Below are 27,695 nucleotides of genomic sequence, written 5' to 3' on the forward strand. Positions count from 1 at the left end.
TTACCTGAGAGTCTCTAGTTTACAATGTGGACTCTCCAGTCCAGCAGAGAGCAGCTTCACTCCCACATCGTGCAGTTTGTTGTCACTCAGGTCCAGCTCTCTCAGATGAGAGGACTGGGAGCTGAGAATTGAGGCCAGAGCTTCACAGCTTCTCTCTGACAGCCTACAGCTACTCAGCCTAAGGAAGAATTAGTGAAGAATGAGTGATGAATAAGAAGTTTGAGAATTCCTGTATACATATTACATTTCATATTGAATACATCTAAGAATGATGTCTTAACTTATTATGGGAAAACTGATGACCTCTTGAGCGATGTATTTTTACCTAGGTGCTATTATGTGCTGATGTCAATTGTAATGATATGTCACACAGTAAAGACCTCTGTGCCATGTATGATTGTATTGTGGGAGCTGTGCATGAGGCCAGTAGGCCATACCTAACCTACTCTAAGGCACTAAGACTACTCTACAAAGCAGGTAAGGTAGGGAGCCTGGATAACTATAGGCCGCTTGCTCTGGCCAGTGTGTTATCCAAGGTACTGGAAAGGATTTTATTAGATCGTGTAAGTTGTTTTATTTCTGCCACAGACAACCAGTTTGGTTTCAAGGCTAAGCACAGTACCGATCTGTGTATCTATGCCTTGATAGAAGTGGTTGAAACATATAGAAGGCAGAACTCTTCTGTTTTAATTTGTTTCATTGATGCCTCCAAGGCTTTTGATCGAGTTAACCATCAGAAACTGTTTTTAAAATTGAGTCAAAGAGGTGTGCCTGGCAGCATAACACGTATCCTGGCATACTGGTATGCCAACCAGAACATGCAGTGAAATGGGGCAATAGAGTCTCCACCCCCTTTGGTGTTGGTAATGGGGTGAGGCAGGGGGGTTACTCTCTCCAGCTCTTTTTAATCTGTACATGGATGATCTATCTGACCAGCTAAGACACTGTAGGACTGGGTGTATGATTGGCAACACCTTGGTAAAACCATCTTATGTATGCTGACAATTTGGCAATTCCCCCCTAGCAGTACTGGGTTTCAACAGTTACTGAATATTTGTTCCATCTGTGGTGTCACATTTGATGTTAAATACAATGCTAAAAAGAGTGTTATGATTTGTGGAACTAAAGGGGACAGGGATCTAATTTTTCCTGTTTTTTATTTGTCAGAGAATGTTCTATCTGTCTGTGATAAAACAAAATATCTGTGTCACTTTATTACAGATCAAATGGCTGATGATGACATCTACAGACAGCAGCATATGTTATATGCTCAGGCTAACATGTTGGTAAGGAAATTCCACTCTTGTTCTGATGTTGTAAAGAATAATCTCTTTAGGACCTACTGTGCCCCTATTTACACTGCCCCCTTGTGGGTTAAGTATAAAAAGCTAGCCTCCTCAAAGTTCAGTTCACTTACAATGACTGTATGAGGATATTGCTGAAAAAACCCAGGTGGAGTAGTGCTCTTAAAAGATTTTATGTATAAATGTATTTGTCGTCTGAATGGTTCTCAGAACTTAACTTAACTTAAGAAATTATCATGCTGCTGAGCAATCCTGGTATCAGTGCTGTGAGATACCAATCACAGATGTGGAGTTTTTGGTATAAGTGCCTTTTATAGTTGTACTGAGTTTTTGTGTGTTCTTTTAAATGTGTATGTCTGTTTTTTCTATGGACCTTGTGCCTGATTATAAAGTTGATTGATTTGATTACATCCAGTTATGCATGCACCTACAGAGATTTATTGGAGGCTTTGACCACTGGCAGCAGCCTCAGAAGAGCTTTATCTGAAGCAGAGTATTTCTTCAGGTCAAATACATCCAGCACTTCTTCTGATGACAGTAAGATGAAGACCAGAGCTGACCACTGAGCAGGGGATATTTTGGCGATGGAGAGAGTTCCTGATCTCAGATACTCTTGGATCTCCTCGACTAGAGAACAGTCATTCAGCTCATTCAGACAGTGGAACAGATTGATGCTTCTCTCTGGAGATGGATTATTCTCGATCTGCTTCTTGATGTACTGGACTGTTGGCTGATTGGTCTGTGAGCCACTTCCTGTCTGTGTCAGCAGGCCTTGAAGGAGACTGTGATTGGTCTGCAGTGAAAGGCCAAGGAGGAAGCGGAGGAACAAGTCCAGGTGTCCATTTGGACTCTGTAAGGCCTTGTCCACAGCACTCTGGTAGAAGGGTTTTACTTTAGATTTGCCCCATGATAGTGTTGATCTTGATTGACTTTCTGACAGTAGATTGACACCAGTGTTGATGAAGGACAGAAAGACATAAACTGCAGCCAGAAACTCCTGAATGCTCAGATGGACAAAGCAGAACACTGTGTCCTGGTTCAGGCCATGCTCCTCTTTAAAGATCTGTGTGAACACTCCTGAGTACACTGCGGCTGATCTGATATCAATGCCACACTCTGTCAGGTCCGCTTCATAGAAGATCAGGTTGCCTTTCTCCAGCTGCTCAAAAGCCAGTTTTCCCAGAGAGATAATCATCTCTGTGCTCTCTGTATTCCAGAGTGGATCTGTCTCAGCTCTCCCATGATACTTGATGTTCCCCTGTTTGGATTGAACTACCAGAAAGTGGATGTACATCTCAGTCAGGGTCTTGGGCAGGTCTTCTCTCTCTCTGGTTTTCAACACATGCTCCAGAACTGTAGCAGAGATCCAGCAGAAGACTGGGATGTGACACATGATGTGGAGGCTTCTTGAAGTCTTGATGTGGGAGATTATTCTGCTGGCCTGCTCCTCATCATCTCTGAATCTCTTCCTGAAGTACTCCTCCTTCTGCAGGTCAGTGAAGCCTCTCACCTCTGTCACCACATCAATGCACTCAGGAGGGATCTGATTGGCTGCTGCCGGTCGTGTGGTTATCCAGATGCGAGCAGCAGGAAGTAGTTTTCCCTTGATGAGGTTTGTCAGCAGCACGTCCACTGAGGTCAACTCTGTAACATCAGTCATGATCTCGTTGTTTTGGAAGTCCAGAGGAAGTCGACACTCATCCAGACCATCAAAGATTAGCACAACCTGGAACTTGTCAAACCTGCAGATTCCTGCTTCTTTAGTCTCAGGAAAAAAGTGATGAAGAAGTTCCACCAAGCTGAACGTTTTCTCTTTCAGCAAATTCAGCTCTCGGAAAGTGAATGGAAATGTGAACTGTATGTCCTGGTTGGCTTTGTCTTCAGCCCAGTCCAGAGTGAATTTCTGTGTTAAGACTGTTTTACCAATGCCAGCCACTCCCTTTGTCATCAATGTTCTGGTTGGTTCATCTCTTCCAGGTAAGGGTTTAAAGATGTCTTCACTTTTGATTGTTGTTTCTGGTCTGGCTGGTTTCCGGGATGCTGCTTCAATCCGTTTGACCTCATGTTCATCATTGACTTCTCCGCTCCCTCCCTCTGTGAGGTAATGCTCTGTGTAGATCTGATTCAGAAGTGTTGGGTTTCCTGCTTTAGCAATCCCCTCAAACAGACACTGAAACTTCTCCTTCAGAGTGGATTTGTGATTACGTTGGCACACTGCAGCAAGAGATTCTGAAAGAACAAATGACATCAATCAGTGGATGTTGGTGTAAATATGAGGAGTGTAAACCTTTATCTAATTTATTTTCCCAACCCCAAGGCATCTATTCTGCTAACCACTGGTGGACAAACAGGTCCTGACTTCATGTGCTGCCCAATGTGAGAGGCAACTGTGGTGGAATTTGTTTTTAAATAATATTGTATTCAGCATTATACACACACATGAATAAATCAATGATTTTAGCTGATGATTCATGATAATTGTGCATATTACTTTGTAATCTGGAATTGAATCGATCTTTCTTGAGAAATGTCTATATTTAGCTATATCATATATCTCCCATTTTCCCAACACTTCCCCTCTCCATCATGTTAAAGCTGTTAAAGCCTCTTACTGCTCTGCAGAGAGTCAGCCAGCTCCTCCTGCTTCATTCTCCTCAGGAAGAGCAGTGTGATGTTTAGAAAAGCCTCTGTGCTGCTCCTCCTCTGCTCTTCCTCCTCACCGTCCAGCTCCTCCTCATCCTCCCTCTGACTCTCTAAGGATTCTGGGTAATCTGGACTCAGAACCCTCTGGAATCTCTTCAGTTCCTTCTTCACAAAAGTGACGATGTTCTCCTCAAGCAGCTGCAACAGAATAATATTTGAATTAAACTTTCTGACAAAAATAATAACATCAGATCTGGCATAGACTGAAAGCCCACTGGTCTAAAGAGTGCAGTTTGAAGACTGTTAAGACCAGACTGGTTGTTTTGTCTTTCATTTGTAGCTGCAGTAAAATGTAAAGTAACATGTGTTTACATTTACACACCATGAATATGGAGTCCAGGTCTGTTTGAAGCTCCTGGACAGACTGACCACTGGGAACCTCTGACCTCTCCTGGTGGACTCTGGAGAAAACATGATGTATTACAGTAGGTCATATAATGTCATGTGAGAATCGTGATTTCAGAGACAGAAAATTGCAATTCAAATTTAACTCACTCCACACACACACAAACACACACACACACACACACACACACACACACACAGACACAGACACACACAGACACACACACACAGACACAGACACACACACACACACAGAGCTGTGATGATATGATGTGATATTTTGAGAGAAGAAACTTAAGGTCCATTTATGTTCTATTTTCATACAAACATGAATGCGTCCGTTTCAAACGGTGTAACCGTCACTGCCTGCATACTTTCATGCGTCTTTCACGTTGGTATTATGTTAAGAATTCATCCACTAGTGGACAGTAGAGAGTCAAATGTGTGAGTGTGCTTCCAGAGGTGCTTCAGAGGATTCCGGGGATCCTTGTGGGGGTCCAGACGTCCTTGAAAGGGCCGGTACCGGTACCCCAGCCCAGAGGTCCATCAAACTATATTTGAAGTCATAGAGTGCACCTATTGAACAATGTATGCCAAAGTTCACAAATATGTGTTCTTCCTGTAAAACGACATCTACAGTGTGCTAATGTAGGCTCGTACTACAAATTTTTCTAAAAAACGCAACCGCAAAGCGTTGGAAGTTTGTGGACGATCTCAACCTCCTGGAGGTGCGCCCACTGAACGCTCCTCCCACCATCCAGCAGGACCTCGCTGACTTGGAGAGGTGGTCCTCTGAGCGCAAAATGGCACTGCACCCAAAGAAGTGCAAAGTAATGCACTTCCTTACAGCAAAATCCCCCCCTACACTCTCAAAACTAACAATAAATGACCTCGAACTCCAGAACGTCTCAACCCTGAAGATCTTGGGAATCCATATCCAGTCCAACCTGAAGTGGTCCGAACAGGTGGACCACCTTTGTAAAAAAGCCAGCCAGCGGCTGTTCCTCCTCAGACGCCTCAAAAACTCTGCCATCCCACCTGACGATCTCACCTCCATCTTCACAACCTACATCCGACCAACCCTGGAATACGCTGCTCCAGTCTGGCACTCAGGCCTTACTGGTGTCCAATCAAAGGCCATCGAGAGAGTCCAACGCAGGGCGGTGCGGATCATCCTGGGCCGGGACTTTACATCTTACAGGGATGCCTGTAGCCGCCTAGGGCTCCCCTCCCTCAGCTCCCGGCGCGAAGACCTCACCAGGGCGTTTGCCACCTCGCTCCGACGGTCTGACCAATTCAGTAGCTGGCTTCCACCTGAGCGAGGCGTAATAAGCCATCGCTTAACCCGCTCCTCAAATAACCTTGACCTGGCCTACTGCAACACAGAGCGGTACAAAAAAAGTGCCATCCCCTACATGATCAGACTTTTAAACAACTAATTAAACTGTTGTATGTTTGTTGCTTTGCCTTTTTATACTTGTAATGATGTACTCACAATTCAATCTATGATTGCTATTTGTACATCTGTTTTTAGTCTTCAATAAAAACCGTTTACTACTAACATTTTCAACCAATAACATCATGACAATCACAGCTGTCACCTGTCAATCAATGTTCACGGCTAGAAGGAAATTCCAAGAATGCTTGCAACATGGCTAAATGGGCAAACTTTGCCATAAATGTTATTATAACAAATAAACATGTAAAAAAAACTAAGGGTTCGTTTAATGTAGATTCAAAGGATATGTAATTGGCTCGTTAACTCACATTCCACATTCCATCACTATTATACTATGTTGAGGGTCGATTAGAGAGAGGCGGAAGAGAAGAATGGTGTGATAGATGGTGTCGAAGGCTGCAGTGAGGTCCTATTGTATTCCTTTATCTTATTTGTTTTAGAAAGCGCTTTGAAACATCTGCTTTAAACACTAAAGTTGCATGCTTCAAAGCTGGCAGCCAGCCCTCTCCCCACGCTTTGTGCTCTAGTATATATGCTTTTATTGCAGGTGTGTCTATTCTAGATATGTTCCCTATTACCCTATTATTTGTGCATTTGTTCTCTCTGCATGCCATTGTACTAACCAGTCTTTTATGTTTTATTGTATCTCTTGAGTCACTAGTACTTTTATCTTTGTAACACATGCATTTTGAAATTTTAGGTTGCCTTTGCAACATCTGGCCAGAAACAGCAGATGGAAACTAGCTGTCCATGCTAACATGGCTCACTTACTGTTGATTGGTGTGAAATAAACTAATGAACTAAACTAATGAAATTAAATTAAATGGAAGCAGCTGTCTGCCGGGGGGTAACCGCCAGCCCGTTCTCTGCTCTGGGGCTGGGCGCAGTGAACTAGCCAGCAGCAGCCCACAACTCTGAATTTACATTATAGCCTATTGTGTTTATAACATAGACTGTTATTGCAACGTGACCGGTAGATTTGTCAGATAACCTACATTCTTTAGTGGACTTCTGTCTCCCTCTGCTCAGAGGCACTGCGGCAGGGCAGTCGACTCGTCTCACATTAAGTCAAGTCCCTCGTCCCAGACACGCCCACTTTGTCAAATCAAACTCCTCCAAACATTATGTCCCGCCTCTTTATCCTGTTTCACTCGGAAATAGAGAGCCCCAGGAATTAGTCCGGAAAACATCGATGCTAACGCTTCTGGGTTCTCCACTGTTTTCGCCTATGGGATTTTTGAATGGGTTTTTGGTGCGATGCTTCAAATAAGGTCTCTGGGCAGGGCAAGCTTAATCAAATGCGAACCAGTGTTCAGCGGGATAATCTTCACACATGAGGACCACTTTTATGAGTTTTTAAGCTTTTACGTGCCGTTAAAAGGGCGGCTAGCTAGCAAACGGCTAAATGAGACTACACTGTTGAGTCGACGGGGATATTATACGTCAATAACGTCATCACTTCAAAGGACGAACATGGAAATTATCTTTTACTTCTAGGGCTCGCATTTACGCTTCAAAACTCATGAAAGTGGTCCTCATGTGTAAAATGGTCCTCATGTGGTCCTCATGTTATCCCGCTGAACACTGGTTCGCGTTTGATTACGCTTGCGTTGCCCTGCAGACCTTATTTGAAGCATTGCACCAAAAACCCATTCAAAAATCCCATAGGCAGAAACAGTGAAGAACCCGGAAGTCCGCGACTTCCGCATTCCGACTACAAAAATATGTCATCCCTGCGGTACTCTATACGTCACAATAAGTAAGTCAGATACTCTGGAAATGTAGTTTAAGCTCAACTTTAACATTACATTATGTTGACTTGGGGTGGGCAATTATCTTTTCCTGGGGGCCACATTAGAACCCCAGATTGTTGCTGTGCAGGGCTTTTCTCTCATTTTATCACTAGATTAAATTGTATAAAACATACTGTGCACTTATTCTTCAGCATTTATTATATTGAAAATCACTTCTTCAAACAGCCAATTTAGGTAATCTCATTAGATTTTTTTATCATTATTATCATTATTATCATCATCATCATCATTATTATTATTATTATTATTATTATTATTATTATTATTATTATTATTATTATTATTATTATTATCGTTATCAGTATTATTTTAAGCTAAGTAAAATTAAGTGGTTTGTCTTAGACCTGCCGGGCCAACATTGTAACATGTTGTTGACTTTGTTTCAGAAGGTTGTCTTTTAAAATAAATAAGTGCATTCATAGACTGATTTCTTACTGGGCTTCTTACTTATTTTCAGGAGAGCTAAGCCCCTTCTAAACATGCAGTGAAATCCGGATTATAACCAGCTCCTAGCCGGTCGGCCTGCATGTTTAGAAACAATTAGCCGCCTTATGCGCACTCTCGCGAGTGCGGATCATGACCATCTGAGACCCTAGTATAGGATCCGCATTATTGGAAAAACGGCTGTTTAACACTGGCAGCTCATGATCCGGATCATGTATGTCTTAGTGGGCGGGTGGTTAAATGGCACTTTAAAAACCATTAATGTCCCGGTGATCATTATTTTCATGAATGGTTAGTTATGTGGCTAGATTATTTGGAAGAGAGCCAAATTAGGTGAGTAAACAAGTAAAAGTTGAATTGTTTCTTTCTCCCCCATCTGACAGTTTAAAAATGCAACAAGGAGATAATAGCCTACTACTTTTAGCCTACTGCATAGGCTAAAGTACCCGCTAACATTCACGTAGCCTATTAATTAATTAATCGTTCGAATTGCTTATATCAACGAATTAAACAAATTAAACGAGCAAACTCACGGTTTCCTCAAGTGCTGCAAACGGCTTGAATGGTTTCTTTTCCTCCCGACCTGTCTGTCTTGTAGGCTATGTAAAAATGCAAGAGTTGCATCAGTCTATATCGAGACATATAGGTCCCTATCGTTGCATCGGCGCTGTTTCTAGGCCGAGCGCCTGGCGCAGCACAAATCAGTGGGCGTGGACCAGCGCACTTGATATCGTCGTGCTGGCGCTACACGCAGCCTAAAGCATTACAACCACGCCTTTTAAGCGTAAAATTATGCACCGTCATGCTCATTGGATAACTGCAATAAACGAATCGCACGCTTGCCTTTTTAGCTCCAATTCCAGTGATCCCGCAAAACCAGACGAAAGCCAAACGCTCTGCCCCCCCCCCTCCCTTCATCCAGTCTGTCTGTCTGCATTATAGGCTATTATTCCATATTATTATGCTTCTCAAACCAATCTAACTGCAGTTTCAATACTGCAAGCATGTAAATACGCTACACTATAGCAAGATCAAAGTGAAAATAATGTTCTAAATGCATCAGCTAGAAAAATATAGCCTATCCCTATATGATGAGATTAATTTTATATTGGTGAAAGTTTGTTCAGAACGATATCGTTTTTTCTCCCCTGCTGCAGGTAGAATGATGCACATAAATATACCCTACATTATGTAAAGTCATTGCATAAATGTGTTTTTATTGTAAAACTAAATGTGAAGTTGGGCCAAGTTATTGGAGCAGACATCACAGTATAGCACATGACAGTAGAAGCGCGCTCCGAAGCGCGTTCCGCTAACACTTTTGTTTCTGACGTTAAATCGACAAAGGATATATATAGGCCCAGGAGGACATATATGTTTCACTTAGGATGGTGTTTTAATTTCGATGATTTATTTGGTCCAATATTGAAATGTTCTACAATTGCAGGCTGTGTTACCATTACACATTATTTTAGATCGACCTTTTATATCTATTTCGCCTCATTTGGTTGCTATTTAGTAGCGAAATTGAGTACCCAATTGCATGCTGGGACATTCACAGGCAGTCAGAGAGAGACAGTCGTATTGTGCCTGTCAGACTGCCTGCAGCCTCAAAGCGGTACACGGAGTTGTTTTACCCAGGCTGGACGCGTTGTCACACAGGCTTGTGACAGTAACTCAACGCGGAAGGATTTATTTCACAATAAACTGGTAAACGCACACCAATGCCTGCTCCTGTCAGTAGGAGAGAGGGAGAGAGTGACACAGAGAAGGGTGACAGAGGAGAGAGCCAGAGGGGAGGGAGAGAGCCAGAGGGGAGCGCTCCGCGCAACTGGCCCACTGAATAGGCCTGCTTTTCAAAGGCGCAAGGCGCTAAATTAACGCCAGGTCGGAAGATAGCAGTACGCCGGTATTTAGCGCCGACACGCCCACTTTTGGCCCATTCTGGGACTGCGCCACGCCCATTCGGCCTAAAGCGCATTTGGCAGCCTAAAGCCATATTGATATCAACAGGCGCAAGGCACGTTTTTTTGCGTTTAAGGCCCGTTTTAGCGCCGAAGGCTTGTGGGAGAATAGGGCCCATAGCCTACCTTTTGTGGTCTAGTCTCATCATGGAGGAGCATGCAGCTGAAGCACATGGCTAATTAATATGGAGTTAACATCTATATTAATTAGCCATGTGCTTTAGCTGCGCTCCCCCTGTACTTTGCTAACTTAGCATCGATGCTAGCGGGACTTACCCAGCTATCGTCATTGCCTGCTTAACTGCTGCTTGCTGGTAATGTTAATCCCACGTCAGAAAAAGTCTCCAGATTTATCGCTAACATTAGTCTCTTCTGAGAAAGATTGTCTCCAGGAGGGTCTGAAAAGTTGTCTGGAGTTGGATGCAGCCAAGTATTGTGAGGCAGCCAGTGTTGTGACTGTGAGTGTCCAAGCTAACACAGCAGTGGAGAGGAGCTGACTGACTGGACCATGAGGATAGCTGAGTTTATTTTTATTTTTATTATATTGTATATATTTATACGATGTAACCGGTAACACCGGTGTTGTCACGTTTTTTATTACCCGGTGTGAAGATGACCACACCGTGGCAACCCTAGCAAGCGCTCACTTTTTTGGCACATTGCCACCCCACGTTATCGCCTAAAACGGCATGTTTTTGAATGGAGTTTGGTTACAGATTCGCTAAAGCTGTTTCCATATCACATTTCTATTTATCGATACACGCTACTGCATGCCCGCCCACTCTACTCGCTATCGGCAGAGAGCATACGGACCATTTCCAGCTGTTTCTAAACAAAGACCCCTCATGTCTAGAAAGGTAAAACCGGAAAATATCCTGCTCTGGCTAGCCGGACATGATCCAGACTTCATGTTTAGAAGAGGCTCTAGAATAAACTCATCTGTTTTAAATGCTTACCTTGGCTCAGCAGAGGGCTGTCCATCTTTGAAGTTGAAAGGTGGATGCATAGACCAGTCACTCTTCATAGACACACAGCTGGGTACAGGGGAGTCTGCTCTCTCCTGCTGGATCCTGATAGAAATAGGATTGACAAAAGAAGAACAGTTTGAACTTCAAGAAAATCAGCATTTTGACCAGAATGTTCAAATTCCATAACCAGATATGTGATCTGTGAGGAGAGTGAATGAGTAACGTTCTCTGCTGTTGCTACAAAACTTTCTCTACATGAAAAAGGATACAAAACAAGAGCAGTGTTATGTATTATTGTTAAAATCTTGGTCATCTTCAGATGGAATTTGTTCATTAAAAGGATTAGTTACTTTTAACATTATAGTAACATTTTGTTGACTTTGTTTCAGAAGAAGGTTGTCTTTTAAAATAAATAAGTGCATTCATAGACTGGATTTCTTACTGGTCTTCTTACTTATTTTCAGGAGAGCTAGATAACAAACTCATCTGTTTTAAACTCTTACACCCTGCCGTTCCTCAGACAAAATGACATTAGACAGACGCCATCTTAAGCACCCACATGATGCAGTCACATGACACAGTCAAGTGGGTCAGCTCAGTAGTAGTGTAGGGCTAGCACCCCTGGTAAAGAAAAAATAAATAAATTTTTAGAACTTCCTCAAAAAGGGATACTTCCGCTTTTTTGAAAAGGGGGAAGTGGTTTCTTTTTGGGTAAAAATCAATTTCTCAGTACTTCTGCAAAGTGTACTTCTCCATTTTTTTGTCTTGTGCTTAAAGTCATTTTGCGCAAAAAATGCTTTATTCCACTTGTTCTCCAAAAGGGTACTTCTGTTTTTAAATCACTTTTCTTTTTGAAAAAGTGATTATTTCAAAAAAAGCCCTCCAAAGGCTACTTCCCCATTTTACCCCATAACACAGCTCACGACAAATACCACCGTTTTTTTTTGATCTCGGGGGAAATACATTTGAGCAATCATTATGCAAACCCAGCTGGATCATTTATACTGTCTACAAAACACCTCTCTTTTGCTCGCTGTTGTTATGGACGCGGCTTGTGAAACACCAACGACTTCCGCAGCACGCACCACGTCTCTTCGTGACAAGAGACGTGCAGCACGCAGCACGTCTCTTGTCACGAAGAGGCGTGCTGCGTGCTGAACGCCTCTATGACGCAACTCCACGACAGGAAGCACCTCCCTTTATAAGGACGAGGGCGATCAGCTGAGTACAACCACAAAGCCATAGCTGTTAGTTTTTTGAGAGAAGCAGTGGAGGGCAGAGCGCAGCAGCAGCATTTTTGATCCCAACTAACAACAAGAGTGTGTGCTTGTTTTATTTTTACTATCGACCCTCGTATCAACAACCATGGATTTCAATGGTAAGATTTTTTTTGTTATTAATATTGTTTAATTAGACTATCCATTTAATATATATATTTATAATTAAGATCCTTTTCCTTGTTTTTTTTATGGAATGTTATATTAACAAAAACATTAACAATACAGCTTTTTACATATATAACCCGGGGACCAGATTATTGGACACCACGCGTTCAGAGGAATATCCAGATGATGATCATCACACCAGAATCTCTCTAAAACGAGGAGCTGCGTTACGAGATATTACTAACAGACCTAGAGGGTGAGAATGAAACATTGTTTGTTTACATATTTATCATATAGTTTGTTTAGAAAAAAAATGGGTGTGGTAACCATACTTCTACCAGTTTTTTTTTTGAAATGTTGTTTTTTTTACCCCCCCATAGAACGGGTTCTCACACAGGTGAATTGTTATTTCATCCACAATCTTTGGGAGGGGCTCCCACGAAGACAGCCAACCGTCGCCATAGAGGCAAACCACGTGACTTCCATAGATGCAACCCCGATGCCCCCATACACCATTCATCTGATAACATCACATCTAAGGACAATGGGCTGAGCCCAAATGATTTTGCAGATTTAATCGACCAGATGTAAGGACATAATTCAGATATAACAACCAGCAATATATATATAGGCTATATGTATTTTTGAGATAGACATATCCATCGCTATTTATTTTTTATTTATTTTTTATTTATTTTTTATTTTTTTTACAGCCAGGAGACAACCCCCAACAACTCAGCGCTGACCCCCGATGCAGACCCGATGCAGACCCCGATGCGAACACCTCCCCCTAAATTGACTAGATATTTCAACTCCGATAAACCCCCTCCCCTTAGAATAGACTGGAGTGAGCAAGGCGTCGCTTATGCTTTAGCAAATGACCTACCTACGGGGGTGAATAATAATAACGATATTAGAGCCTGGGCTAACGCACAGACTCGTATAATCAAACGCTACATAGCTGATTTACCACCCCGGAGAAGCTGCATTGTACCGCAGACCGGTGGCGCTTTGCCTACCCCAACACAACAACACGCGGAACCCCAAAATGACGCAGCTGCTGCGTCATTAGAGTCAGTCGACCCCCGAGGGACACCCCTACAAATAGACGCGCTATCAGACTGCGACGAGACGTCATCAAATGCCGACACGCTACCCCCACCCACGTCAATCGTTACGCTTACGCCCCCACAACAAATAGCAGCGTCATCAAATGCCGACATGCTACCCACACCCGCGACAGTCGTTACACCATCACAACAAATAGACGCGTCATCAGACCGCGACGATGACGACATCACTACACCGTCTGCAGACTCTATGATTCAACCCCCAGCTGCCATCTCTCCCAGTGATTATACCCTTAGACACATAGATACATTCAACGCTAGGATATACCGTCAAAATATAGATCTACGCGATATTAACACTGATAATCTCGGATTGGTGCCTGGTATGGTCAGACAGAGATTAACAGGGTTAATTGATGTAGTTACAAACGAGGTCCCGACGGGTAGCATTATGGATGTAACGCTGGGGGGTGATAGCCTAGCGGCAGATGTGCATACTATCGCCACAGTCGGAGACAATGCTGGTCAAGAATTTCTGGACCATGTCTCAGACGCAATTCAAAGCAATGATGAGTCAATGATCTCTGGTGACCTATCTCTCACCATCACAGTTGCAATGAATCAGCAAGGGGGCGGTAGGCTTAGATTGATGGATATACAATATAAAGATATTATTGATCGAAAGATTCATTACCTTTATAATCCTGATAATGGTTGTGGAAATAATCTTTGTTTCGGCATGGTTATTGCCAGACATTTTAACCCTGATTTAAACAACGCTAGTCTATTGGAGAGAGCTCGAGAAATATACACTGAGTTGGGTTTTGACCATATGCATAAAGTATCATTTGCCGACATTGGAACTTTTGAACGTCATTTTGACAGCAAGATAATTATCTTCCACCACAAAGAGAGTTCTAAACGCAGACACCCATTTATGACTACAGACGTCCCCCACCCAGAAACAATTTGGGTTTATTTATATGAAGGACATTATTATCTCATTCTGAATAAAAATGCATTCATTGGGGCTAGTTATGTTTGCGACTACTGCTACCAGCCGTATCAGGAGCCTTATATACATACATGTAGACACATATGTAATGTCTGTTACGGACCTCTACACATAGATCCACCCCAGGCGAACACCACTGTTAAATGTAATGTATGTAGGCGTATATGCAAATCTCAGACTTGCTATGAAGCACACATGAGAAGGGACAAACATACCGTCTCCCCCTGTGAGAAAAAGAGATATTGCCCACAATGTAAAATGAGCCACATGCACAGACCCAGTACACCCCACATATGCAGCTCACCAAGATGTGATCATTGTGGCGTTCCACTAGGGGCGCAAGAGTCTGACCATGCCTGCTTCATACAACCTACTCCATTTAAAGAAGTCACGGAAAACTATATATTTTATGACATCGAGACAAGAATAAATGCAGAAGGTATGCATGAAGCAAGTTTTGTATCATCTATGACGCTTAAAAATGACAGGCCTAGAAACTTCAGTGGCGCTGATGGGAAAGATTGCATCGGTGATTTTCTAAGGTTCTATACCAGCCCCCGCTATGCAGAGCATACGTTTATAGCGCATAATGGTAGTGGTTTTGATGGATATTTAATATTAAAAAACATGGTGTCTCAAGGACTAATTCCCTCTGTCATTGTTAAGGGATCCAGACTGACCGCCATCTTTTCCACATACAAAAAACAGAGGTTCATAGATTCTGCCAGCTTTCTACCCATGCGTTTAGCCGAAACCCCAAAAGCCTTAGGTTTTGCTGAATCAAAAGGCTATTTCCCATACAAATTTAACACAATAGAAAATGAAAACTATATTGGAGTCATCCCCTCAAAGGAGATGTTTGGGTATGGTACAATGCGTGAATCAGATAAATACAAGTTCTTAAAATGGTATAATAGTCATAAGCCCCTGATATATAACTTTGCTAAGCAACAGGCCAAGTATTGTGCACAAGATGTTCGAGTGTTACGTCAAGCCTGTGTTCTTTATAGGGAAGCGTTCATCAAAGCCACCAACGTAGACCCCCTCCGATATGTCACGCTTCCTGGCGCCTGCATGGCTGTATTTAAAACCACATTCCTAAAACCAGACACCGTCGCGCTCACCTATAACGGCTGTTATACAGGTCAGAACCGAACATTCAGCGACGCATCTATGCAGTGGTTATCTTATCTGGCACAAAGCCAGAATATTAGCATTATACATGCTCTCAACCATGGTGAACATAGAGTCGGTGGTTATTATCTAGATGGTTTCAACCCAAGGACTAATACTGCATATGAATTTGCCGGCTGTTTTTTTCATGGGTGTGATCGCTGTCATATTTCAAATGACACACACCCCTACAAAAACGCAACGTTTGGGGACTTGTACCATGCTTTCGCTGAAAAAATAAATACGTTAGAATCTATCCATGGTATGAACGTAGTCGTTTTATGGGAGTGTGAATGGACCCGTATGAAACACACGGATGTCTCCGTGATGGCATTCATGAGATCTTACACACAACCTGAGCGTTTGAACCCACGCCAAGCCCTATATGGGGGACGAACAAACGCCTTAAAATTACACCATAAGGTCGAAAACGGCGAAAAGATACATTATGTGGACTTTTGTTCTCTATATCCATATGTACAGAACACAAAAGAGTACCCTCTTGGACATCCTAAAGTTATTACCAGGGATTTTGATGATATCTCAACCTACTTCGGACTCATCAAGTGTGTAATAGCGCCGCCTAGGTCTTTGTTTCACCCCGTCCTCCCCCACAGAGCACACGGGAAACTGATGTTCCCTCTTTGTCGCACATGTGCAGAAGGGCTCTCTAAAGATGAGTGCGACCACAACGAGAACGAGAGAGCTCTCAGCGGCGTATGGGTTTCGTTTGAGTTACACAAAGCGATCGAGAAAGGTTATCGTATTATATCAATCTCTGAAGTCTGGCATTTTGAACACCGCACAAAGGAATTATTCCAAGGGTACGTAAAAGCTTTTCTCAAGCGTAAACAGGAAGCGAGTGGATTCCCAGCCGACGTCACTACGGATGCCGAGAAAGACGCGTACATTGCCGAATACCAAAAAGTCGAAGGTGTGTTTTTAGACAAAACAAAAATTGTGCACAATCCTGCACTACGTTCATCATCCAAATTACTTTTGAACACTTTATGGGGACGATTTGCATTACGAGATGAACAGTGTACATGTGAGATAATTAATAACCAGGCTCGTTTTCTACAACTAATGTTCAGTGACCAATTCATTGTGAGTCAATTCCGCTTCCTCACCGATGATGTCGCTATTGTCCAATGGAAACATGCTGCCGGTCAAGGCCCGAAGGGAAAAGATATTAATGTCTTTCTAGGAGCTATGACCACCGCATATGCTCGTCTGGAGCTATATGAAATTATGGATAAACTTGGCTCGCGCACATTATATAGTGATACAGATTCAATAATTTTCACAGCGCGGGAGGGGGAGTGGAACCCGGAACTCGGTAAGCATTTAGGACAATTGACAAGCGAGCTTGAACCAGCCGAACACATTACAGACTTTGTATCAACGGGTCCAAAATCCTATGCATTTATCACCAACACAGGTCGCTCGTCAGTGAAATGTAAAGGTATCACGCTAAATACTAGTGTAAATAAAAATGCTGTCACTTATGATTCCCTTTTACGCCTGCTGGAGGCGTATGTGTTGGATGGTGAAGTTAATGTTATTAGAACAACCTCTGATCGAATCAGGAGACATAAATTATCGCTACAGCTAAGCAATCAGTCATTAGTTAAACGCCTTCAGGTCGTCTATGATAAACGCCGCGTTCTGAACGATTTCAGCACACGTCCACATGGATATTAACAACGTCATCAACACGCAGGAGGGTTTTGATGCACGCCTACTCCACCCTTTTACCATGATTATTTCTGGCCCGTCTGGGTGTGGAAAAACTTTTTTTGTTAAATCCATTATTCAAAACGCATCACAACTGATCACACAAGCGTTGGATAATATCGTCTTTTTATATGGCTGCTGGCAAAAAGTATATGATGATTTATTACTGATTAGACCAATTACTTTTATTGAGGGTATTCCGCCCTCATTAGCAGATGATAGTATTTTTCCCCCCGATAAGAGCAACTTATTAATTATTGATGATCAGATGTCTTCTGCCGTTAATAATTCAGAGGTTCAAAATGTATTTACAAAATACTGTCATCACAGAAATTTAAGTTGTATCTATCTGGTCCAGAATCTTTTCGCCCAAGGCAAAGCAAGCCGCACAATAAGTCTCAACACTAATTATCTTGTGTTATTTAAAAACCCTCGCGATAAACAACAAATAAGCATCATAGCACGTCAAATGTACTCCAAAAATTCAAAACATTTTATGGAAGCTTTTCAAGATGCCACATCGAGTAATTATGGATATATTCTCATAGACTATAAACCAACGACACCTGACCTGTTAAGACTCAGAACTGAGTTAACCCCCGAGCGACAGGTTGTCTATCTGCCCAGAGGGGGAAGAAGCTAGGCTCTTTTAGAAATGTCTGCTCGTGTACATAGGAATTTCGAACTTCTTCAACATCTTTATAAGGCGACCCCCAAAAGGCGCAAGACCATTCTTGCCACAGCCAGCAATGATCTAATTAATGCATTATGTGAGCTTGCATTGAACCTATTAAAAGGGAATATTCCACTTTCTCCTAAACTTCACAGGAGATTAAAGAAAAGCAAGGCTTTACTTAGGTGGTTTGCCAATAAAAAAGTTACACTATTGAAAAAAAAGAAAAAGATTAACCAACGCGGTGGTTTTATATTCCCTTTGCTAGCTGCGGCTATTCCTATTATTAGTGGTCTTTTTAATCGAGGCTGATCATGGAACACACCACCAAAATGTTTCTTGTACCACACAATCAAATCAAGGCTCTTCAGACACGCCCACCTGCTACTCCCATCGCCCCCCCTGACATCAGAACAAAGGCTCAGTGTGATCTAGATCGTTTGATGGCAGAGGTCCTAGATGATCCCAGTGTTGATGTACATAGTAAAGCGTTGAAATATTCAAACATTTTACACAGATATTTGACTCTGGTGAAACAGGCCGATAACGAAAAGAACACGCTAACACTATTGATGCCAAATTCTGAACCAGCTGAGACATTAGCACCTGTGAATGATAACAATGCGACACCTGCTGACATAACGGATGTATTACAACACATACCAGCACACAGCAAAAACAAGGCCTCACACGTTCTGAACGCTATCTCCAATGCATCGGATAGAATCAGATGGACTGCTAACGGTCAGCTAGTTATTGACAATCAGCCCCTCAGGGGAACACACATATTTGATTTAGTCAAGTTTATGACAGGTTCACAGCTGGTTAGAGAGTCGGCTCGCCCATTAGGATGGCGAGAGTTTCTTAAGACACTAGCAGAGATAAATGTCCCCTCCTCTACCGTTACAAATAGGAGTCTCCGTCGTCTGTTTGAACATAGCAAGACAATGCATGGTGCAGATGATGATAATGATAGTGTTATTGTTGATGGTGAAATGTTTAGCCCCGCCAGGACCGCCTGGAGATCCTATTAGAATTTTCTTTTATACTCTACATTATTATACTTTTATTTTACTCTATTATTTTCTATTATTTTCTATTATTATGCTTTATTATTATTATTATGTTTTATTATTATTATTATTATTATGTTTTATTTCATTTTTTTTATTTTCTATTATACTTTATTTTTATTCAAATGATTCTAATGATTCTAATTGAAAACAGAACATTCAAATTCTATTTACTTTATTATGTTTTATTTCCATTTTTATTTTTATTTTTACTATTTTTTTATTCAAATGATTCTAATTGAAAACAGAACATTCAAATTCTATTTACTTTATTATGTTTTATTTCCATTTTTATTTTTATTTTTATCCTATCATTCAGGTTGAAGCTTTTACAACCTCAGCATTTTTGTTACATGCTATTGCTTCTCATCCTATTTTTATCATATCATGTATTGTTTCTCATCCTATTTTTATCATATCATGATGTATGGTCATATTGTTGTTGTTTGTTTTTTTCATAATGCTCAAAATATCCTATGTACATATTGAAAAAAATAAAAAGTCACAACCAGCATTGTTTCCAGTCTCATATGATTTATTTGATTGAAAATGTCACATACAGGTCTGTGGTGTTGCACATTGTATACATTTTAAATGATAGCTTTTACATGATCCAGGCTGTATTCTGCTTACAAAGGTACATACCATATTATCGTTACACAGAGTATCACTAGTATATTTTTTCATAACACTTTGATACGATAGACCTTTTTGGATGTTGATTAAAAAGAATATGCAATGTTGTCCACAGCTGACAGAGGCGCTGTTCTGCACCTGCACAGTTGAATATGTGACATGACGGCTATTCCGGTTTATAAAACATGCTATTTCTTTTGGGAACCCGGTGAAATCAGGACGATTACCATAACTGTCAAAAAACATAGCTTCTCGGGTTACAGTTATATATATTCCGAGCCAGTGTTGTCCTGGCTTGTCACTATAGTCGGTGTTGACAATAACCATAGCCGGAAGTGAGCGCACATGTCGCGGAAGTGCGTCGGCTGCTAGTACACCCAACAGTTGTACGCCTTTTGCAAGTTTCTTCCTGAGAATCCGATCAATCTCCATTGTGTTCATAGTGTCCAGTTTTAGTAATAGTCCAATAAAACCTGTCTTTTCCCTGAAATTTCCAAGATGCTGTCAAAGACACTGTAGCAGATTATGTTGATTGTGCGAGTCAGAGGCTGTCTAAAACGAACCTCAAGTTTCACATTGCCTGTTCTAATCAAGCTGACGTTTCCTGTGTTCGCACCATCTGCTTCCAGGTTAAAGCAAAACAAGGTATAGCCACTCCCATATTCTTGGCGTGTAATAGCGAGAGGGCGGTCTTTCAAATGACGACCGGTGGCTTGGAACAGCTCATGATATTCTCTGACATACTCGCCAGTGGTGAAATTAGGTGTAAAAGGCCTCGCAGGATATGAATGACCATCGCAATATAATGCAATAAATTCAGTGTTGAGATTAAGGAAATTATAGGGATTTCTTACATAATTCCCGCTATGTGCCTCGTTATCAACAAAAGCAATTATTATTAATTTGGGTATCTGACCATTGTATAAGTTTTCATGATTTGTCATCCTGAGGCCTCTCCCGACTGTCACTGTTTTCAGTGAAACCCTATCCATGGCATAGCGTGCATTGGCGTGCGTTAGCGCCCTCATGTGGGCAAGCCTGACAGCTGGGGAAATGCTAACTTTCTTCACATAGAGACTTGCGCTAAGTATATTCACCCCGATGTGTTTATCAGGAGTGGGTGACATGAGACAGAATTCATCTTTAGAGCGGATAAATTTCAGCCCCACATCAATGCCATTTATCATCAGTTTTTCCTGCATAAATAAATCGGCGTGTATAGGACAGATAAGCTCCAAAGTTTTACTTTCTGCAGTGTAGGTATTCCTACGCACCAGACCATCATTACCCGAGGTAAGAGATGTCCCATCCATAGCAGCAGCCGAATCTTTGATGAAAAGGGCTGTGCTGAATTGTGTATCCAATGTCTCTTGCCCATAATTAATAAGACATTCCAACAAGGCTCTGTATGGATAGGTATTACTAGCTTGAGTAATAAGCCTATCACCAAGCTGAATGTCCAGTTGTGAGAATAGGCTACCACCTGGATAATTGATCAGGGTAGCTATATCATCATCAGCCAGGGCTACGCCGCCAGGCTTGGTGAGTTTCAGTCGGATATATAAATAGCTGTCATTAAAATCGATATATTGATCGTTTGATCCAGTAATTACGAATTCGATTGGTGCCCCAGTGGTGATTTGAGAAACAGGTGGAATTTCAACCCACGCAGCACGCTCTATACATGTCTGAGTTGGTGGTAGACGAAAAATATCAAGCTCACTCTTCATACACTCTACCGATTGGTTGTGAAGGAGTGACATTATTTAGAAGATGTCTCTGGTGTGAGTTTTAGCACGTCTACGTGGTTTGGTTGCTGTCTTTGGTCTGCGAGGAGCTGTGCAACGTCTTCGCTTATGTATTCTACTCCTTTTCTTAACGGGGCGATACCCCCTCCGACCACTAGATGGTGGTCTACGCTGGGGGTATGCCATAAAACCATTTCCGGTTTGGGGGTCAGGTCTTCCTGTTGCTTTTCTGACGATATTCTGAACTATGTCTCCAGCGATGCCTGATGCTGCAGTTTTAATATACGGTTTAGCAATAGAAAATCCGCGTTTAAATAATGGAACAGCCATCCTAAAAAGACTTCTAAACAGGCCACCTAGTCCCGCTCCATACTGTGTAGCGCTTCCAGAAAACCCCGCTAAATCTCCACCCGCCTGTTTAACATAGTAATCATAATAGTAATCCAACGCGTCATTTCCGGCGCTCTCATACGGCGTCATCATTATGCGTCAGCGTTTATAACCAACTGGTCTGAAATGTAATTTGATAAGGACTTTTCCGTATGCAAATGGAATATGCTTGTTTTGATCGTTTTTCAGAACCAGTTCAATGTCATCGATAACGTCCTTTGAGATAGGTGTGTAATGTACGGGATCCAATGATAGAGTGGTCACGCGTCGGTCCGTGTCTGATATATTAATCGTTCTGAGCAACTGTACATATTCGTCACCCACGAGTTGATGCTGGCATACATCTGAGTACACGAATATATTATAAACACCCGCGTCAATATCAGTTTGATAATCAGCGGTCGCTGGTTTAGGAATGCAGAGGTATTCTACATTTGGGCTCATTCCTAGGATAGTCGCCAGCCTTCCTGTACATATTATTTTTGATCCTGGGACGCCTCCGATTTGTACAAAATTAGTGACCTCGTTATAGGTTAATACTATAGGTGGGTTTGGGTTATTGAACACAGTCATGCATGTGTGGTTGAAGCGTGATAAAATACTAGGGATTGACCCATAAGTTCCTATCTGCATAGAAACGGTTCTGAAAATCTTCTTTTTGCCCCTAACATCAAAAACCATTATGTTTGCGTCCTCTAATGGAAAAGTAGGCCAAGACTTTGGGTATTGGATTTCTACCAAACCTACTTCAAAGGCTTCTCTAAACACTAATGGTTTCGCCAGCTTTGTCCGATAACTCCAGATTTTATTATTCGGATATATATCGATAGAGGCGTTGCTGGGGAGCGTAACGTAGAAGCCAGCCGCTTCCGGGGTGGCCATGTTGTAGATGACGTAACGCGTTGCCTGTCACGGGGAGAGTAGTCTCCTAGCTGTCACCCACCCACTATAAATATTATATGGTAATCAAATCACGTTCATTAATCCAGGAATTAAAAGATTCTGGATAACCACGCCAACTGACATAGATTTGTCTTGCCCCCTTTGATTTACGTCGTTTGATTATTCTCTCTATTTTAAACGCCTTGGTCTCGTCAATAATAACCCTCTGCAGTTCTGCTTCATAAAAACACCCTTTTAACGCCTCACCGGCTAGATCCTTAACGCGATAGACCACCGGATGTCTAGCGACTCGCTCATATATTATGAAATATTCTTCGGTATATCCACCTCTGTAAGCTTTATCGAATATCCCTCTTTGTTTTGAGATCCGCACGTTATCTCCGATATTAAACTTGAACGAGGGGGTTGGCTCAGGGTGTTTCTTGTACAGTCTATTAAAAACTATGCGTTCATTTCCTTTATTTACTTGGCTGGGTGTCATCCCTATCGATCGGTGCTTGGCGGTATTGTAGGCGTAAACTAAATCACTTAGGCTATCAATGTATCTTCTCGAGTTGACAGCTGTCAAATATCGCCACATCCGGGATTTTATCGATCTATTCAGCCTCTCGACAACGCTGGCCTTAGTCTCATTAAATGTCGTAAAATGTTTAATGTTGTATTCCTGGGTTAACTTTTTGAAATTACGGTTGAAGAATTCTGTTCCTTTATCTGTCTGTAATTTGATGGGAATACGCCCATCCATGAGGATACATCTGAAGGCCTCTGTAACAGCTAGACCCGTTTTATTTTTCAGAGGTTGAACCCATGCAAATTTACTGAATACATCAATACACGTTAATAAAAATTTAATGCCGTCATTCTCCATCGAATATTCAGCCATATCTACTAAGTCTATCTGGAACTGTTTATCGATTCCCGATACAAATACTCTATTGCGTTTGAAATTTCTAAAAACCGGAGTGTGTAGTGTATATGCATCTTGTTTTAATAGATAATCTTTAACGATGCTTTCATTCACCGGCCCCTTATCGTCATTTCTAACGGCATCACATAGTTTAGCAATGCTAGAGAAACCCGCGGGGTTAGCGGGATCTAAATAGATCTTGTCTAATCGCTGCTCCATCATGATCTGACATTATGTCAAACAGTTATATATCTTATATTAGAACGTATCATGTGTGGCTATAGGCAACCAGCTAAACCGGATGTCACTGGGGGGTTACATGGTCAGACGCACAGTCCGTACTCAAAAACAACCCGGGGTGAAACGCATATATCAGATTCGTTCCTAGCGGAAGCCCCCGCAATGTTGACTATGAATATACATCTATATATCACGCTGAAGCTAAAACACCAACAAACAAATGTTTTTTATCTAAAAATGTTTTTTTTTATTCCATAGACAATGTAAACATTCTTTTCTTATCAATCAATCTCAAATAAGCCATACATACATGTAAATGTTTATCACACAAATAATCCAAAATTAAATCTATGTTATGTCTAATACATACATCGTGCATGAATGCAAATATCACAACTAAATTACCTATGTCAAACACTTTACCCTCCTCAGAGAAAAACGAATCAAATATGACATCTGTAGACATGTTTGTATTATTACACAGTATAAGCATCTCATCCCAGCAAACATTAGAACGTACAAAATTCATATGATTTTTAAAAGTATCATCATCAAATGTATGGAAAATATCCTTTAATCTATTTCTAACAAAACAAACATTATTAGGGTAAAATATATCCGTTAACATACTGACTAACCACCACATGGCTAGTCTAAAAAAAAAAAAAAAAAAAAAAGATATAGCCTATTATAGCCTATAATAGCCTATAAGTGGGAAGAAAAAAATCAGGGGTTAGACTGAGCCCACACTACGAAACCCTCACCTACAAAATTATCATGTGGGAGGGATGTATTAATTGGATCAAATTCATCACATTTCCATCTGAGCCCCGTGGGGGGGTCACACATGTCTGCAATTATGGCCTCCGCTGCTCCCATTAATCGTTCGTTCGAATGAGTGTCCCCTGTAATCAGCCAGACGACTCTAGCTATGGCTGAAACAAGCTGAGGAGAAAACACTAGATCGAATATCTCGCTGCCGTAAAGTCCAAATATGTCATCATCGTAGGCGAACACACATGAATGCTGAAGTTGACTGGGGTGGTCAATAATGCAGCCATTGCACAAAAGTCTTGCCTTCGTCCATGCTGCTGCACGGATGCATCGTACAAGAAGGGCCCTGATCCCGCGCACCGCAGATATGTCAATGCGTTTTGGAGGTGGTGGTATGTGCTTTGCATCTGTGGGGGTTGTCTCCTGGCTGGACAGTCTGATGTGATGGTTTGAATCCTCATTGGCGTGCACCTGTGCCTGGGTTGTTATGAATGTGCGAGGCGGGGGTTTGTGGGTGTATAGGGGGCGATACTGGATGAGGTCATCGGTGTTATGATCTGTAAAACATAAAAGAGACAATAGATGAATTAGTGGTTTGTTCCTCCTACACATATACTGTAACACACACACACACACACACACACACACACACACACACAAGCCGTATCATACCATTTGGGTTCAGTTGACTGTTTTGTTGTTGTTGTCCTCCTCCTCGTCACTGGCGTCGCTGTTGCACTCCATATTAAAAGCCAGTCTCTTTCTAATAGAACTCAGAGCGGCGTGTCTCGCGTCTCTAGTAATGACTGCGTTAATTTTATGACCTATGCTATGCATTTTGTTCCAGTCGCCAAGCTGCATGAAAAAAATTGTTTCTACAAAATCCTCAGCTGGGATCTCCTTAGCCCCCGGCCTAAAAAAGCCTGTTTTCGGTAGGCCTTCACATAGATCGTTGCCTTTAAAATTATGACATACACCGAGATAAACAAATCCGTCCAGGATATCGCAGGGTCCAGAACACCAGCTGCGCACCTCAATCCTAAGTCCACCAAAACCATCCGACGCTCGCCACAGCCAGACCGGTCTATTCTTAGATTTTTTCCCATGCTCTGCTTTAATTGCTGGGCACACCTCTGTTCCCATTAAAAACATGAATGTACGCCAATCGGTTATAGATATATTGCCATGGACTTGAGATCCAAATGGACAAGGTGTTCTGCATAGAATAGCTTCATCATCAAAATACCTTGATGCCTGCTCATTCCACGCTTCAGGTGTCATTTGTGAACACGCACTGAAACACACAATGTCCTTTCTACCAATATCATGGCTAGCCCTTAGCAATAGCTTCTCACGTAAGTACTCGATTTTGTATTCATACCCGCGATTGCCGTCAAATTGAAATAACGCCTCTAGTTGAACAGTGCGCCTGCGCATAGGGGCACTGGGACAGGTAAGAATATTGTTTGCGTTACCTGCATGAGAAGCCATAATCAATTTTGTATTTGATTGAGATCAAAAAAATGCCGCGCTGTTGGTCTCCGCCGTTTGTTGATGCGAGGGTCGGTAGTAAAAATAAAACAAGCACACACTCTTGTTGTTAGTTGGGATCAAAAATGCTGCTGCTGCTGCGCTCTGCCTTCACTGCTTCTCTCAAAAAACTAACAGCTATGGCTTTGTGGTTGTACTCAGCTGATCGCCCTCGTCCTTATAAAGGGAGGTGCTTCCTGTCGTGGAGTTGCGTCATAGAGGCGTTCAGCACGCAGCACGCCTCTTCGTGACAAGAGACGTGCTGCGTGCTGCACGTCTCTTGTCACGAAGAGACGTGGTGCGTGCTGCGGAAGTCGTTGGTGTTTCACAAGCCGCGTCCATAACAACAGCGAGCAAAAGAGAGGTGTTTTGTAGACAGTATAAATGATCCAGCTGGGTTTGCATAATGATTGCTCAAATGTATTTCCCCCGAGATCAAAAAAAAACGGTGGTATTTGTCGTGAGCTGTGTTATGGGGTAAAATGGGGAAGTAGCCTTTGGAGGGCTTTTTTTGAAATAATCACTTTTTCAAAAAGAAAAGTGATTTAAAAACAGAAGTACCCTTTTGGAGAACAAGTGGAATAAAGCATTTTTTGCGCAAAATGACTTTAAGCACAAGACAAAAAAATGGAGAAGTACACTTTGCAGAAGTACTGAGAAATTGATTTTTACCCAAAAAGAAACCACTTCCCCTTTTCAAAAAAGCGGAAGTATCCCTTTTTGAGGAAGTTCTAAAAATTTATTTATTTTTTCTTTACCAGGGGTGCTAGCCCTACACTACTACTCAGCTCGCTCATGTGACAGGAAAGGTTTAGAATTGAAAAGTTTCATATAAATACATATAGTGAAACCAAAATAACCATCACAAGTGAAGTTAACACTGTTAGTGGTAACACAGCCATACTTACAAAATCATGTGGACAGAGCTAAGTCTGTAACCACAAAAACACACATCCCCACATAAAGTGGGCCTGTATGCATAGACATACTGCCCAGAATGACAGTAGAAGAAGGTTGTCTTTTAAAATAAATAAGTGCATTCATAGACTGGATTTCTTACTGGTCTTCTTACTTATTTTCAGGAGAGCTAGATAACAAACTCATCTGTTTTAAACTCTTACCTTGGCTCAGCAGAGGGCTGTCTATCTTTGAAGTTAAAAGGTGGATGCATAGACCAGTCACTCTTCATGGAGACACAGCTGGGTACAGGGGAGTCTGCAATCTGCTGATGGATCCTGATAGAAACATTACAACACAGTCGATATATCTGTGTCTTTATGAACACAATAATGCTAACATACTGAAATAACAATAACTTACATATTTTCAGAAGGATGTTCATCTTTAAAGCGTAGAGGATGATCCATAGACCAGTCACTCTTCATGGAGACACAGCTGAGTACAGGAGAGTCTGCTCTCTGCTGCTGGGTCCTGATAGAA

The 27,695-nt window shown here is 41.8% G+C and overlaps 1 protein-coding gene across 1 annotated transcript; it reads right to left on the minus strand.

Annotated features, from left to right (window-relative positions):
* LOC310784851 (NLR family CARD domain-containing protein 3-like) lies at positions 1-27,654 on the minus strand (the record flags this gene model as incomplete). The annotated part of the gene is made up of 7 exons (XM_083645888.1): positions 27,576-27,654; positions 27,377-27,490; positions 10,990-11,103; positions 4,330-4,408; positions 3,917-4,145; positions 1,736-3,533; positions 1-178 (listed from the first exon to the last, which is right to left on the minus strand). The coding sequence occupies exons 1-7, from the start codon at positions 27,638-27,640 to the stop codon at positions 1-3; spliced, it is 2,577 nt and encodes an 858-aa protein (XP_083502014.1). The 5' UTR covers positions 27,641-27,654.
* Positions 27,655-27,695: the final 41 nt, after the last annotated feature.

The sequence above is a fragment of the Poromitra crassiceps genome, assembly GCF_964638095.1.
Source record: "Poromitra crassiceps genome assembly, chromosome: 11".
Classification (NCBI taxonomy): domain Eukaryota; kingdom Metazoa; phylum Chordata; class Actinopteri; order Beryciformes; family Melamphaidae; genus Poromitra; species Poromitra crassiceps.